Raw genomic sequence first — 16,268 nt, forward strand, 5'->3', positions numbered from 1 at the left:
GGATTGAACCATATTATCTCCCTGTTAGTTTTATTTGAGGACTTACAAGAGAATAAGAGAATTCAGTCCATAAAATGTGAGTGGGGAAATTCGGCTGAGGTGATTGTCTTCCATTATCCTGTCAGTAGGAAGAGAGCAGAGTGACATACGTATTTTCAGAACATTAAAACTGACACAGGGGAGCGCCGCACAAATGAAACATACAGCCATTCCAGTCTGTGGAGATCTTCAAAGACTCCTGGCTTCAGGAAGCTTATTCTGTTGTGGCTGAGGTACCTGGAGGAGACATAAGAGCAGTGAGTTTATTCTTTGTGATGTTTTGCAAGAAGGAAGGTAACGATGACCCTTCCTAAATTCTCTCCTCTACCAGACTCACCACAGCACTTCCAGCCTTTGGCCTTCTCAGGGCCAGTCTCACGTCTTGTGTCAAATTTAGCTTTAATTTCCCATAACTGGCTAATGAGTTGTCCATGTTTTAATGACCTACTCTGCTGTCATCTGGATAGGTACACATGGGTCAAAGGCTTTGCTTCCAGGGGGCACTGTAGGGAGGGCCTGAAGACCTTTAAGGGAATAAGGCCCTGTGGGAATCCTCAGGTCATTGGGGATGTGCTCTTCCACAGTGCCCTTGAAGGATGTCTTTCTCTTCCTTACTTCCCAGCCATGAGGTAGGTGAGCGCTCTACCATGCATTCCCAGCAGCTTATGCTGCCTCAATCACAGGTTCAAAGTAACAGAGTCAGTCGATCACAAACAAGCCTCAAAGAGTGTGAGCCAAAACCATTTTCTCTTTATAAGTTAATTATCTCAAGAATTCTGTTAGAGTGACAGAGAACTACCCGAATGGAATAGTTGTGGCAGGTATATCAGCCCACTCTTGGGAGGACATTGAATCTGGAGAGGCAGGGCAGGGATGCGAACAGGTAACTAGGCAACACACAAAAACCAGAGGGATGTGTACAACGTCCGGTTACTCTTCCATTTGCAGAATGCATCTGCTCTGTAAAGATGGGACACCGGGGAAGACAAGGGAGTAGAGACAGAAAGGAGGCACAGTTCCGAAGCCTCGTGGATGGAGACACGGTGTTCACAAAGCGAAGACGTGGCAGGGGTGCCCTTAGGCAGGGGAAACAGCATATGTAGAAGCAACGAGGACAAGAGAGGAAGGGGTTAAGAGAGGGCTAGAAATTTCAGTGTGCCATCGTCTCACAGCGAGTGGCACTATTAGGAGGCGTGGCTTTGCTGGAGGAAGTGTGTCACTGTGGAGAAGGGCTTTGAGGTCTCTTTTGCTCAAGCTTCCCTCAACGTGACTTTCAGTTGACTTCTTGTCGTCTGCAAGCCAAGATGTAGCCAGCACCACGTCTGCCTGCACGCTGCCATGCTCCTCACCACGCTCCCTGCCATGATGGTAATGGACTGAACCTCTGAAACTGTAAGCGAGCCACCCCAATGAAATGTTTTCTTTATAAGAGTTGCCCGTGGTCGTGGTGTCTTTTCACGGCAATAAGAACCCTAACTAAGACACTCACCATGGCAGGACCCTGGGAATGAACTTGGGATCTGGAGGGGGCTGTGCTGGTAAAAGGCCATGATATGGTTTATTAATGAGTCTGACTCTTTTTATCTACCCACCTCCGCCTCCCTCCCTGCAAAGCAAGCCAGTGCCATTATACTGTGTTGACGTCTTTTTGCCACGTGTGTTTATATCTCAGTCTCCTCAGTGAGGGAATCTTTGCCTTGAGTCTGTTACTATTATTGGTTTCTGACTCTTCTATTGACTGTCACCAGTGTGGCCTGGAGCAAACACTTCCTTCCGGTGAGCTCTAGCTTCCTCTGTCTAAGACGTGCATTCAGTTCCTCCCTCACAGGGTTACAGTCACACTGGAGACAGGTCATGCCATCTGAGCTCTGCACGAATCACTCACTGTTAGAACACTGTTTCGGCCTCATCTCTGCCCATGATTCATTTGCAAGCACTTGTTCAAGTTTCGCTTGCCCGGATAAATGGAACACATTGGTTTCTCTCTATTATTATTATTATTATTATTATTATTATTATTATTATTATTATTGAAAAGGCAGGGTCTCATCTAGACAAGGCTGGCCTCCAACTTCTGAGGCTTGCTTTGAACTCTGACCTACCTTCCTCTGCCTCCCAAGTGCTGGGACTGTAGGAGTGCATCACCACACCTGGCTTTAAGTGGTACTGGGGATCAAAATCAGAGCTTTGTGTGTGTTAGGCAAGCACTCTGTCATCCCCAGCTCCCAACTTTAAAAACAATTTCCCTTTTCTTTAATTTTCTCATATTTTATAGTTGACAACCTGCAAAAATTCTGCCAAGAATCTGATATTTATTTATTTATTTATTTATTTATTTATTTATTTATTTATTTATTTATTTATTTTCTCCAGGTTTGACTTTCACTTGTTTGTCTTTTAGGTCAAGCCACTTCCTTCTCTGCTTTGCTGGCCAGGATGCCGGGCAGGCAGAGAAGACCTAAGAAATAGCTTTTGCACATCCATGAACACCTCAGGGCTCTGTCATGGATCAACGCCCATCCCCCAAGTACAAGGCAATGAATCCAACCTTGCACCTCACCCACATCTCTACTGTCCAGTCCTCTTCATTTCTCAGAGGCCCCCTGCATTGCTCTAGATCAGAAATGGTCACTTCTCACAGAGTACCTGTGACGCGGACCTTGAGTGTCAACTTGATTGGATCGAGGAGCATGTAGGAGACCAGTAAAGAACACTGACTGTGAAGAGTCTTACTGAGAGGATTAACTATGGGGGAGGGGAGAATCCCCAGGGATGTGGGTTGCACCATGCTGCCTGCAAAGCTGGGCTTCTGAAACCACAAGCCATGTGGAATCTCCTCCCCTTTAGGTCGTTTCTGTCAGGCATTTGCCACAGTGAGGGAGGTCTGACTGGCAAAGATCTGTGACAGCAGAGTTGGTGTGAGCAACATGAGTTTCAACGTAAGTACTAATACTATGGTATTGCTTTCTCTCCAGACAATGAGAGGCTCGATGCCCTCCAGAACAGCTCAGGGAGCCATGACTTTCTTGGGTAGCAAGCAGCTCCTTAAAGACAGTAAGTCTGACCCACTGTCCTGTGTCCCAGAGACATCTACCTGAAGACTTGCCCAATAAAGGATGGGATGAGTACTTTTATGCACGAACAAAAGCACGTATTCCATGACATTTAAGAAAACTAGAGATAATGTGGAGTTGTTAACAGTCACAAAATAGTCTGGTGCCAAGGAACAAGTGGGAAGAGATGGAGCCTTAAAAACTTCCTTGCCTGCTCTGTTCTGCCTTTCAAGAATGTCTCCTGTATCTTAAACAGGAAGCCAAGCTGATGCTGGGAGCCAGGTGAGAATGAGCGGAATGCTGAGAACACAGGGCAGCAGGTTCGGAACAGAAGCAGGGAGGGGCTAAGGTGCCCAGGACCATTTGCTACCAATTGCCAGGTGTTCTTGACTCGGTATCACACTTTGGTACCATAGACTAAAAATATGATAGACACAGATTGGTAGGGTAAAGGTGGAGAATGAGGTAGGATGAAGATAAATAAGCAGGGTTGGTGAAATGGCCCAGCAGGTCAGTAGTGCTTGCTCCAAAACCCGGTGACCTGTGTTCAATCCCCAGGACCCACATGTTAGAAGGAGAAAACTGAGGTGGTCATCTGACCTCCACACTAGCCATGTCCTGCCTGTGCAGTGTCCTGCCCCTACCAGGAAAGAATGGAAGAAAACTGAAAAGAAGACAACCTAACCCAAAAGGAAGCAGGGAAAATGTAGGGAGCCTTTTATTTACCCAAGCTTCAGATCTGTTTGCTTAGAAGAGGTTGCTTGGTAAGGACATGGATGAATGTGATGGAATTTCAAAAGCCTATTTTAAAAAAGATTCCCTGGGCTGGAGAGATGGCTCAGTGGGTATGATCATTTGCTGCTCTTCCAGAGGACCTGGGTTTGATTCTCCGCATCCACACGGTAATTTACAACCTTGGCTGTTACTCCAATCCCAGGGAGCTTGACACCCTTTTCTGCCATTTTCAGGCACTGAATGCACAAGGTGCACAGACATACAGACAAGCAAAAATGTCCATATACATAATTTAAGAGGAAAATGGCTTTCCATGACACACAACTCCACACCCACTAGGATAGTTAGTATTGAAACAATCCTTCAAGCCGTGAGAGAATGAGTGTGGCTGAGGATGGCAGACACTAGAACGCTTCTGTGCGATTGGTGGGAGATTAAAACAGTGCAGCCGCCAAGCAAGGGCTTTAGAAGATAGTGTCATCAAGGAATAAAGGGGAAGTTAGAACAGGAGTGAAGGGATGAGAGTGGGAGAGCAGGAGGCGTGAAGTGGGGGATGGAGGTCCGGGTACAGAACAAAGTGTGGGGAGGAGTGACTAACACTAACAGCTTTTGAAAATCCATGAGGAAACCTTATGTACACACACACACACACACACACACACACACACACACACACACACACACACATAGTTTGAATGGAGTCACCACATGATGGAAGAAGATAATGCCCCAACTAGACATCGTATGGTACCAAGTAACCCAACCATTACCAGGAATGAGTTACATTTTGGGGGGGGGGTCTTTAGCCAAAGGGGTCCCATAGACCTCTCCAAACACTATAGGCTATTGTCAGCGCTATTCCTTAGCCTCCACAACTTGACATGAAGACCCTATTGCTGGAAACAGCATACTAATGGAATAGAACATGAAGAAATCCAGCTGGTACTCAACTGGAAACTTCATCCCTGCTAGATGGCATTGATAGTGATAGAAGTTTCTATACCTGCTACAGAAAGAGAAAAACAGTCATCAACCTTACCAAGCTATGAACCTTGACAGCTGTGATAACAACATGACTGCAAGATATGCTCACGGGTGTAGCCCATCATTTTTTGATTAGATTTAAGGCCGGATCCATGCGAAGCAACACACAGGTGATAGCATTAATGGCCAAGAACCTGAGATGAGATAGCTGGTGGGTCTGGGGGAAAGCCTACTACTGTTATTCTGTCAAATGAACATAGAAACACAATGACGCTAATGACGTATGGCTATACCTATAGATCAGTGCTTCACTGAACCCTCATTGGAGAAGCTTCTTGCAGTAGGTGGTAATTAACCTGTGGGAGGCCAGCTCCCACCTTTTAAAGGGTCCTACGAGGAGGAGAGAGGAACAAGAAACATTTAGGTAGAAAGATAGCGGAGAGGAGACAGACAGAAACACAGGACAGCTTTGGGAGGACCTGGATCAAAATCCACCAGCCCCTTCTGTCTCTTCCAAAGGGCTTTTTATAACAATGCCAAGGGCCAAGGCAAAAGCATATCACAAGACAAGTGCAGACCCGTCCAAACACCTGGTAACCACACTCACGGTCCAGTCATTACCCTATGCAGCCCTGTTAGGTAAAGCACACTCAGATCTCACTAGGAAACCTCTGTGGGTCTCCACATTAACCCAGAGAGCCACAACTAGACAACATGGAGAGAATGGGAGACTTTGGAGCATTCAGCCCTGAGCGAGTTGCCTTTATTGAACTACACCACTTAAGACCATGGGACTCTACATGGAAGAGGAGGTGAAAAGATTGCAAGGGCCGGAGGTGGAGGATGATTTTAAGGAAGCAGCATACACAAGACCTGCACAAGTGTGAGTCAGACAAACTCCCAGCACAGAGGAGTGGAAATGGTTACTGTCTCACCTCTATCCAAGAAGCTCTTTAAAACTGATACCTGCTGGCAAAGGGAAAATCAGTTTTCTTCAATGGAGTGACACCAAGTATATGAGCCTCACTTCAGGGCAGGCATCATGCCCAGAAGTAGTTGGCAAACACTAACTGGACTTCATGTTTTTTTCATTTTTTTCTTTCATTTTTCTTATTTATTTATTTGAGTTTTTAATTTATTTTACATCCCGACCACAGTTTCCCCTCCCTCCTCTCATTCCCTCCCCCTGTGCCCATCCACTCCTCTTCTGTTTCTGTTCAGAAAGGGGCAGGCCTCCATGGGTAACAACAAAATATGGCATATCAAGTTGCAGTAAGACTAAGCACCTCCTCTTGTATTAAGGCTGGACAAGTTAATCCAGTGTGAGGAATAGGTTCTCAAGAGCCAGTCAAAGCATTAGGGACAGTACCTGCTTTCATTATTAGGAGTCCCATAAGTAGACCAAGCCACACAACTGTCACATATATGTAGAGGGCTGAAGTTGGTCCCATGCAGGTTCCCTGGCTGTTGGTTCAGATTCTGTGAGTTCCTATGAGCCAGGTTAGTTGTTTCTGTGGGTTTTCTTGTGATATCCTTGACCCCTCTGGCTCCTACAATCCTTCTTCCCTTTCTTAAGCAGGATTCCTCAAACTTGGGCTAATGTTTGGCTTTGGGTCTTTGTATCTGTTTTTATCAGTTACTAGATGAAGGCTCTTTGATGACAATTGGGGTAGTCACCAATCTGATCACAGGAGATGGCCAGTTCAGGTTATGTATCCACTATTGCTAGGAGTCTTAGCTGGGGTCAACCTTGTAGATTCATGAGCACCAAAATTATACAATGGATAAAAGAAAACATCTTCAACAAATGGGATTGGCATAACTGGATGTCAGCATGTAGATGAATGCAAATATATCTATCACCTTGCACAAAACTGAAGTCCAAGTGGATCAAAGACCTCTACATAAATCCAGTAACACTGAACCTGATAGAAGTGAAAGTGGGAAAGAGCCTTGAATGCATTGGCACTGGAGACAACTTCCTGAATAGAACACCAGTAGCACAGACGCTAAGACTGACAATGAATGGGACCTCCTGAAACTGAGAAGCTTCTGTAAGGCAAAGGACACTGTTAATAAGATAAAACAGCAGCCCACAGAATGAGAAAAGATCCTCACCAATCCCACATTCAACAGAGGGCTGATCTCCAAAAATATATAAAGAACTCAAGAAACTAAACAGCAAAATACCAAGCAATCCAATTAAAAGTGGGATGCAGACTAAACAGAAGAATCTCAAATGGCTGAGAGACATTCAAGGAATTGATCAACATCCTTAGTCATCAGGGAAATACAAATCAAAATGACTCTGAGATTCCATCTTATACCTGTCAGAATGGCTAAGATCAGAAACACTGATGACAGCTTATGGAGAGGATGTTGAGTAAGGGGAACACTCCTCCATTGCTGGTGGGAATGCAAACTTGTATAGCCACTTTGGAAATCAGTATGACAGTTTCTCAGAAAATTGGGAATCAATCTACCTCAAGACCCAGCAATACCACTCTTGGGCATATGTCCAAAGACTGCTCAATCATACCACAAGGGCACTTCTTCAACTATGTTCATAGCAGCACTATTTATAATAGCCAGAACCTGGAAGCAACCTAGATGCCCTTCAACTGAAGAATGGATAAAGAAAATGTGGTACATATACACAATGGAGTATTATTCACCTGTTAAAAACAATGACATTGGGGAATTTGAAGGCAAATGGATGGAATTTGAAAAAAGGAATCATCCTGTGTGAGGTAACCCAGACCCAGAAAGACAAACATGGTATGTACCCACTCATAAGTGGATATTAGCTGTAAAGTAAAGAATAACCATGCTACAATCCACAGACCCAGAGAGGCTAGGTAACAAGGAAGGCCCAAGGGGGAGATGCATGGATCTCCCTGGGAAGGGGAAATAGAGGAGATCTCCTGGGTGGACTTGGGGGTGGGTGGGTGGGGATGGGAACTTGAGGGATTGTGTTGGGGGGGGGTGGATGGAGGGGTAGAGTGCTGAAAGAGGTGACTGAAAAGGGGGGCATTTTGGGGTCAGGTGCAAACCCAATGCAAGGGAAACTCCCATGAATCTACAAGGATGCCCCCAGCTAAGACTTTTTTCATTTTTTTTAAGAGAGAGAAAAAAAAATGTGAAGTTGAGTGGGTAGGGAAGGGGATGGATCCAGGAGAAGTTGGGGCACAGGAAAGAATATGATAAAATATACTACATAAAATTCTCAAAGAATTAAAAAAAAAATGCTGCTGCTGGAGAAGCAGTACAGTAGCTTCCAGAAGGAAGGAAAAAAAGCAGGTAGAATCAACACAGGAACAACAATTCTACTCCCTGGCTTAGCTCACCCAAGAGAACTGAAAGCAGGCACTCACGTAAATGTGTGGACTGAGTAATAGTATTACCATAACAGAATAAGATGCAAATTCCCAATCACCCATGGACAGACGGGTGAATAAACAAAATGTGGTACATATATACACAACGAAATACTATGCAGCCTTGAAAAAGAGAAAATTCCCATACACGCTACAGGGAGGAATGCCAGAGACATTGGGCAAAGTGAGGTAGAAAACAAACCAGATTCCACGGTCAATAGCTTTGCTCTTTTAAATTTATTATATGTTCAACATTTATTTGCCTAGCACCTCTTGTTCTTGGGTTACAGGCACACAACCACCAGGGTTTTTGTTTGTTTTTTTGAGACAGAGTTTCTCTGTAGTCCTGGCTGTTCTGTAATTCACTCTGTAGACCAGGTTGTCCTGGAACTCACAGAGATCCACTAGCCTCTGCCTCCCTAGTACTGGGATTAAAGCTGTGCACTACCACCGCCCGGTCCCTCAATCTATTATATGTTAAACGTTTATAAGGTCGGATTTAACATTATAAGTCAGTTGTGGTGCTCATGACTTTAATCCCAGTACTCCACAAGTAGAAGCAGGCAGATCTCTGTGAGTTTAAGGCCACCCTGGTCTACAGAGTGAGTTCCAAGCCAGGAAGCTACACAGTGAGATACTATCTCAAAACCTTGTGAAAATGCAAGTGAGCGGTTGGGGGAGACTCTCAGTGTGTGCCTAGCACACACAGGACACCGGTTTTACCCCCAGCATGAAGGGAAAAGCAGAGCGAGCAGAATCCCCGGGACAGCTGGGGAAGCCCCTCTTCTTCTCTGTCCTCAGGTTCCTCACTTTGACCAAGCTCCTTCAACGGTCACTCCTGCTGCCATGGCGGATGTACATGATTGAGTTTGTCTTGGCACAGAAGATCTGCCTGCTTCCACTTAGGCGGCCGCGGCATATCTAATGTCGCCTATGGGCTTTTTCATTTGCTCCCTCCCACACAGCCACGTGCTGGGCACTATTAGAGCAAGCACCAGGCAGCAGAGGGAGCTGGCACCCAAGGGCACTCACCTGGCAAGTAAAATCAGGGCTCAGCCTGAACACAGTGTGACCCCGATCCCATGTTCCCAGCCCACTATGACACTGTCCATTCAGCACTACTTTCAGGCCTCCTGGTACTGACTGTCCTGAGCAGGGGAACTGGTTTGGACTGGAATGGGTTAGCCTGACAGGGTGCTGGTGGTCCAGGGAGCCTTTTAGCACTCCCCTCCCTGACCTCCGTGGACCCCATACTTACAGTTTAGTGAGGCTGCGCAGTCCCCTGAAAGCAGAGACGGACACGAAGTGAATCTTATTGTTTTGCAGGCACCTGTGACCAAGAGTAGCCAAAGAGAAAACAACAAAACACTGTCATCAGCTTTGCAAGAGCCTGGCGGATGTCAGCAGTGGTGGTGGCACACACACACACACGGGCTGATGGCCTCTGTCAGCTGAGATGGTACATCTTACTGAAAGTATTGTACTGAAATTAGAAACTGACTTGAAAGGAAAGGGAGCCGCAGTGGATCAACTGACTGAAACTGGCATTTTGCTGTTAAATTTGTAATGCGCTTGAGCCAGTTTTTATTTACGAGTATGGGCCCTGGTAGCTTAACTATGCTCCAGGGGATGCCACCCCGCCGAGTATATGGGCAACTCAAATTGGACACGATGGGTCATTAAAGAAACATACACACAGAAAGAGGACACGCAGCTGGGAGGGGTGGGGAGGTGGGAGCGAATCTGGGAGGAGTGTGGGATGAATACGATAAAAATACATCGTATGAAATTCTCAATCGGTAAAAAAAAATATTAAAAAAAATTTGAAGCTGTAAAGGTACACAGACAGGAGTCAAGTGACCATCTAGAATTTTCTAGAGAGGAACTAATGCAGAGAAGAGCACTCACTGATCACACGGGCCTGAAAGCCAGGCTTTAAAAATTTCCTGTTAACATTGATTCAGATTTGTAAGTGCTCAAATAGAGTCAGCACTGCCTCCCCACCCCCCCAAGGTGTTTGTGACATGCTATCCCACAAACCGTATTGCACAGCAACACCAAATCTTAGTAAGTCGAATTTTGTTTGGTCAATCTGACATCCTAAACCTTGTTCACAAAAGCACTTGAGACAATTTTCATAAGGGGTTTAAATGGCCAAAGAGTGACATGTAAAGGAAAAAAAAATCAAGACTGGAAGAATATGAAGTAGATTGGACTGTCAAGACAAAAATGCAGGCTTATAGAATAACATCGAGTTCTCTGGAAGGTTAGCCTCAGTGTACTGCGTATTAGAAGTCACAGGCCCCAGGACTTAGCTCTCCTGTTCTGGGTACCTGTGCACAGCGGTGCAGCCCTGTGGACACCTGCCCTGGGTTGTGAGGGATGATAAAGGAAAGATGGCAGGCATGCCTCCTGTTCTGGAATCCAGGTCACCATTGTTCTGGAGAGTGTCTTTAATTTGTATGTGACTTGTTAGAAGCAGTAAGAAAGACATCAATAGGAATGGACTTGAGTTAACTTGAAAGTTGATTCTATCTGACTCTAACTGAAAATTTTACTTAGGAAATTGTTTCACATGACATGCTGTGGGCCCAGTCATGTGGTAGGTTATATATTTAGTAGTAAATATATATTTACTGATACACAGGGAGACTTGAAGGAAAGTGTTTTCAACTGTGGCGAGTGTCTAGTAAGCAGTGGATGGCACTGTCTGTATATGGAGTCAAGGTGTGCCTCTAGAAACCAGATAGGATGTTTTGTCATTAGGCTATTTGGATCACTGTTGCTTGTAGTAATTTGCTCAAGCATTAATTGAAGCGTTAGGAGTGGAGGCTTATGCCTGCAATCGAGTATCTGGGACACCGAGGCAGGAGGACTCCTCTTATTTCTAGCCAGCAGGGTCTACAGAGTGAGGTTTGTCTCAAAACACAAGCAGGAGCTGGAGAGACGGCTCAGCAGTTGAGAGCTCTGGCTGCTCTTCCAGAAAACCCCGGATCCATTCTCAGCCCCCACATGATGGCTCACAACCACCTGTAACTCCAGTTCCACGGGATCCAAAGCCTTCCTGTGGCCCACACAGGTACCAGGCATGTACGTGGTGCACAGACGGACATGAAAGTAAAGTTCCATAAAATAAAAATGAATAAATCTTTTTAAAAAAGCAAGCAAAATGTTTACTGTGTATGAATACTGTAGACTATGGACGACATTTAACTACATGGTCACAAGGGGGCGCTGGAGAACAGGAAGAGCCTTTGGCCTCCACACAGACTATAGAAACCAAAGGCGTCTGCACTTGGGAAGTTTTTTTTTTCTTAACTTTTATTGATTCTTTGTCGAGTTCACATTATGCCTTCTGATCCCACTCATTTCCCCTCCCCGTCTCCTCGCATTTGCCCTCTGCCCTTGCAACTTCCCTCCAAAATCAAAACCAAATTTAAATGAAAAACCAAAACCAAAGAAACAAAACAAAAACAAAAGTAAAACAAACAAACAAACAAAGAAGAATCTCATGTGGAAGCTGTAGCGTGGCCCGTTGAGTCACACATTTACCCTTTAGTCCATTCATCTTTACTTGTAAGCGTTCATTACCAAGAGTCAATGGTCTGACTCAAGGACTCTGGCTTCTGCTACACCACTGATAATTGGGCTCTTTCTGGGGCTCCTCTTGGACATCCTCTTGTCCTGTGTCATGGAGATTCCTGCTGTTTTGGATCTTAGGTTCATCCCCTTCACATGCTCCAACAGTCTATAGATTTGGTGAACGCTGGGGTAGGCCAACTCATAGCCCTGATTCTGGGCCTGGCTGGTGGCTGGGTTGGTCAGCCCACCAGCTTTCCCTCATCGTGAACACCTGGGCGAGCTCTCCAGCACTGCCTAGGCTAGCTCACCCAATGCAGCCTGCAGCAAGGGGCGGGGCAGTTCTCCTGCTCGTGGGCGAAGAGCTCTTTTTTAGCTGAGAAATTCTGAAAAATGGATTATCATTTGAGTTTTATTTTCAAACATGAAATACATTCTTTCCATGTTATCTGGTGCTTTAGAATAGTTCATTTGTACGAAGTAACTAATCTTTCCATTTGGTTTTGTTCTATTTATGTCTATTATATCATTTTTAATAACATCACATTTATTACACAGTTTAAACTATCAGAAAGACAAACAAATCACTGACAACAAGGCTGGGCCTTGGCCTTTTGTGGGTTGTGTCTTTCTTTTTATTTTGCTATTAGAAGATAAAACTAAAGAATTATGTCTGTCATGAGCAGACGATGCCAGACATAGATGGACGTGTTTGTGTCTTTTACCATGTCAGAACTTAGTGAATAACAACAAACTTGTGAGAGTTATTGTTTTGATTGGCTGTAGTCTATAAAGTAGTCGTGACAGCTTTTTATAACAATGGTTCTCAACCTGTGGGTTGTGACTCATTGGCTTGCTTATCAGATATTTATATTATGATTCATAACAGTAGCAAAATTACAGTTATGAAATAGCAATGAAATAATTTTAGGGTTGAGGGTCACCACAACCTGAAGAACTGTATTAAAGAGTCGCAGCATTAGGAAGGTTGAGAACCACTGCATGGCCGTGGCGATCACAGGTTCTCTTTTTATTAACTCTTAGCACTGTTGAGGGAAGTGTTGCAGAATTGTCGTAAAAAGGTTACAGAGGCTGTAACTCAGGGAGGTTTCGCTGAAGGCAGAGACAGAGCTGATGTAGGTGTGTAGGTGAAAAACAGATACATTTCTTTGGAGACTGACCGAAGGCAGGCACAGCCACAGAGCTGAACCTCCAAGGTATAGGACTGTGGGGGCGAGGTACTAGATTTGGATGGACAGATGGACAGCAATCTGAGTGGGTCATGTCACCTGTTGGGGACTGCTGAGCTGAAGCCCTCGGGATAGCTGGGAGTTCTCTGTGTGTTGGTCCTTTGACATGTACGCAGGGTGAACAGATGACAGGTAGGTAAAGCCAACCTACCACAGTGCTAGGCTTAGCTGGGGATGTTTGGCTCTTTGTTGGGCTGGTGGTGGTTCAGTCAGTTCATGGGTCTGGATTTTATGATGTGGTCTGAAAACATCCATGCACCAACGAGTTCCCAAATGACTCTGACAAATTGACAGGTGATATTTTTTTCACTCGTAGGAATAAGTTACTTATCTGCTAGTGTCTCATGGTGTGTGCTTGGCAGGAAGTGGTGTCTGTGCACACAAACACAATGGTATTAGTTCACTTTCTTTTTGTTGCTGTGAGAAAACACTGGACAAAAGGCAGCTTCAGGGAGGAAGGGTTTGTTCTGGCTCGCAGTTTGAGGAGACACAGTCTATCAAGGCAGGGCAGGCCTGGTAGGTGGAGCAGGAGGCGGCTTGTTAGTTGTTTTTGCAGTCAGAGAGCTGAGGGAGAACAGGAAGTGGGGTTGGGCTACATGCCCCTCCTCCACCACCCATTTCCTCCAGTGAGGCTCTGTCTCCTAAGTTTCCATCACCTTCCACTTGAACCTATGGAGGACATTTCAGATTCAAACCACAACACTGAGGCAGAGTCATCCTGTCTCTATATCAGTACTCAAAAGGAAATGACCTGCTGCCTTGTGATACTGCCCCATCCACGGCAAGGTGTAGCCAAAAAGCATGTTTTTCACATCTTGAAGCAATGCAGAGACTTAGATTATTTCCTTTGGCAAGAGGAGGTGTGGGGGTTGGAAAGGCTGCCAAGCCATCTTCAATCCTGTAGGGCAGAGGCATCACCTGAGTGTTTGGAGGAGGTAAGATGTTTGGAGTCCTCTGTCCTTTAGTCCTAATCAAGTGAGGTGATATAAATCCACCCAAACCATTTTCTTCTAGCCAGATAGATGTCTTTCTTTCTTTCTTTCTTTCTTTCTTTCTTTCTTTCTTTCTTTCTTTCTTTCTTTCTTTCTTTCTTTCTTTCTTTCTTTCTTTCTTTCTTTCTTTCTTTCTTTCTTTCTTTCTTTCTCTCTCTCTCTCTCTCTCTCTCTCTCTCTCTCTCTCTCTCTCTCTCTCCCTCCCTCCCTCCCTCCCTCCCTCCCTCCCTCACTTTCTTCCTTCCTTTCTTTCTTTTTTTGTTTTTTCGAGACAGGGTTTCTCTGTGTAGCTTTGCGCCTTTCCTGGGACTCACTTGGTAGTCCAGGCTGGCCTCGAACTCACAGAGATCCGCCTGGCTCTGCCTCCCGAGTGCTGGGATTAAAGGCGTGCGCCACCACCGCCCGGCGAGATAGCTGCCTTTCTTAATGGTTCTGGTCCTGACCTCTCTCGTGGTGTCTCTTGTGCTCTGGTTCCTTTCTTGGATGCAGTGAGTCTTCATTATGAGCAACATGCGTAGACCCGAGTGCTGCTTGCTACTGTCTTTGGCTGCCTGGGTGACCTCCCCTGGATTAAGGTCTTCTCCTGGAAGAGCTCCCACTGGTTCTGTCAAGTGGTTGGCCTTGGGTCCACTTTTTCTTCTTTGAAACCTTCTCCTGGAAGGAGTCCCAACAATTCGTGGGTAGAGTTTTCAGAGGCCACGCCCACCTCAGCATCCCCTTAGCTGGGCCATTTGCTTGATTCGCTACACATTTCAACTCCACAGTATCAGAGACTCTCATAAGGTGAAGAACCTTGGATCAGCTGCTGGTCCGTCATCCACACTGTGATGGGACCATCTAGTGTATACCCTGAAATCTCACCCGCAGACAACCCTCCAGGAGAAGCTGCTTACACGGGTCGCCATGAGCAGAATCATAGGTGCTTTGCTGGGCTTAGGAGATGGTTTTTGCAGGCAGGGGGAGGTAGTTTAGGACTGATGCTTCTGTCATCTGAGAGCTGTGAGGTGCCAGCACATTCTCACGCAGGCCAATCTGATGTATATTACTAAATATAAGTCCTGGATGAACTCTTCACTAGCTTATGTATGTGTCAATCAAGCCCACATTTTCTGACATGACTTTGGAAATGAGATCTCAAGCCCAGACGATGGACAGAGTTAAAAAATGCCACCCTGTCCTGCCTCAACACCAGCCTCACCCTTCTTCAGGTCCAGCCTGCCCTAGGCAGTGCACTCTTGGTTACTGGGGATATGTTAGTGACTGCAATGAGTTTATACTAAGTCCATCTATTTTATCTTAGGAAAGTACATATATGTATTAATGCATCAAAATAAAATCAAGGCATCAGTGAAAATAAAGTGAGAAGTTCCAAGATGTTTTCTTGATAGTATGCCTCAGGGACAGAGCATCTGCGCTCAATAATTCATTAATTATTTACAATTTAGTCATAAAGTTGACCTAAATGACACAGAGATTATTGGGTTATTGTGGATTTTGAGAGTACATTCATGAGGCTCACCTGAAGAAAGACAAGCATGCCCAATGCTGCTCAAGGCCTGCTGTGGCACAATCTTCTTCTACACTGTGATTATGTATCACTCTCATTGGTTAATAAAATCTGACAGGCCGGTAGCTGGGCAGGAAGTTAGGTGGGAAAGCCAAACTGAGAATGATGGGAAGAAGGATGCCAGAGTCAAAGAGACACCAGCCAGCCACCAAGCAAGCAGGACATATAAAAAATAAGGTAACATGCCTGCAGGCCACAATGCTTCCTGATATGATGGCAATGAACTAAACCTCTGAACTGTAAGCCAGCCCCAGCTAAATATTTTCCTGTATAAGAGTTGCAGTGGGGGTGGTGGTGGCGCACACCTTTAATCCCAGCACTCGGGAGGCAGAGGCAGGCGGATCTCTGTGAGTTCAAGGCCAGCCTGGGCTATCAAGTGAGTTCCAGGAAAGGCGCAAAGCTACACAAGAGAAACCCTGTCTCGAAAAACAAACAAACAAACAAACAAACAAACAAACAAATAATCAAACAAAAAAAAGTTAATTTTGGGGCTGGAGAAATGGCTCAGAGGTTAAGAGCACTGACTGCTCTTCCAGAGGTCCTGAGTTCAATTCCCAGCAACCACATGGTGGCTCACAGCCATCTGTAATGAGATCTGGTGCCCTCTTCTGGCCTGCAGTCATACATGCTGTATACATATTAAATAAATAAATCTTTAAAAAAAAAAAAAGAGTTGCAGTAGTCATAGTGTC

The 16,268-nt window shown here is 45.3% G+C and overlaps 1 protein-coding gene across 3 annotated transcripts in view; it reads right to left on the bottom strand.

Annotated features, from left to right (window-relative positions):
• The window catches only part of Rxfp1 (relaxin family peptide receptor 1), a 150,885-nt gene that overhangs the window by 34,393 nt on the left and 100,224 nt on the right, over nt 1-16,268 (bottom strand). For all 3 annotated transcript variants that reach the window (XM_076574281.1, XM_015999595.3, XM_042279184.2), the window contains 3 exons: nt 9,447-9,518; nt 205-276; nt 47-118 (listed from right to left, as the gene is read on the bottom strand). In XM_076574281.1, the coding sequence (XP_076430396.1) occupies nt 47-118; nt 205-276; nt 9,447-9,518 (216 nt within the window). The remainder of the gene's footprint in view (nt 1-46; nt 119-204; nt 277-9,446; nt 9,519-16,268) is intronic.

Source organism: Peromyscus maniculatus, chromosome 6 (assembly GCF_049852395.1).
Source record: "Peromyscus maniculatus bairdii isolate BWxNUB_F1_BW_parent chromosome 6, HU_Pman_BW_mat_3.1, whole genome shotgun sequence".
Taxonomy (NCBI): domain Eukaryota; kingdom Metazoa; phylum Chordata; class Mammalia; order Rodentia; family Cricetidae; genus Peromyscus; species Peromyscus maniculatus.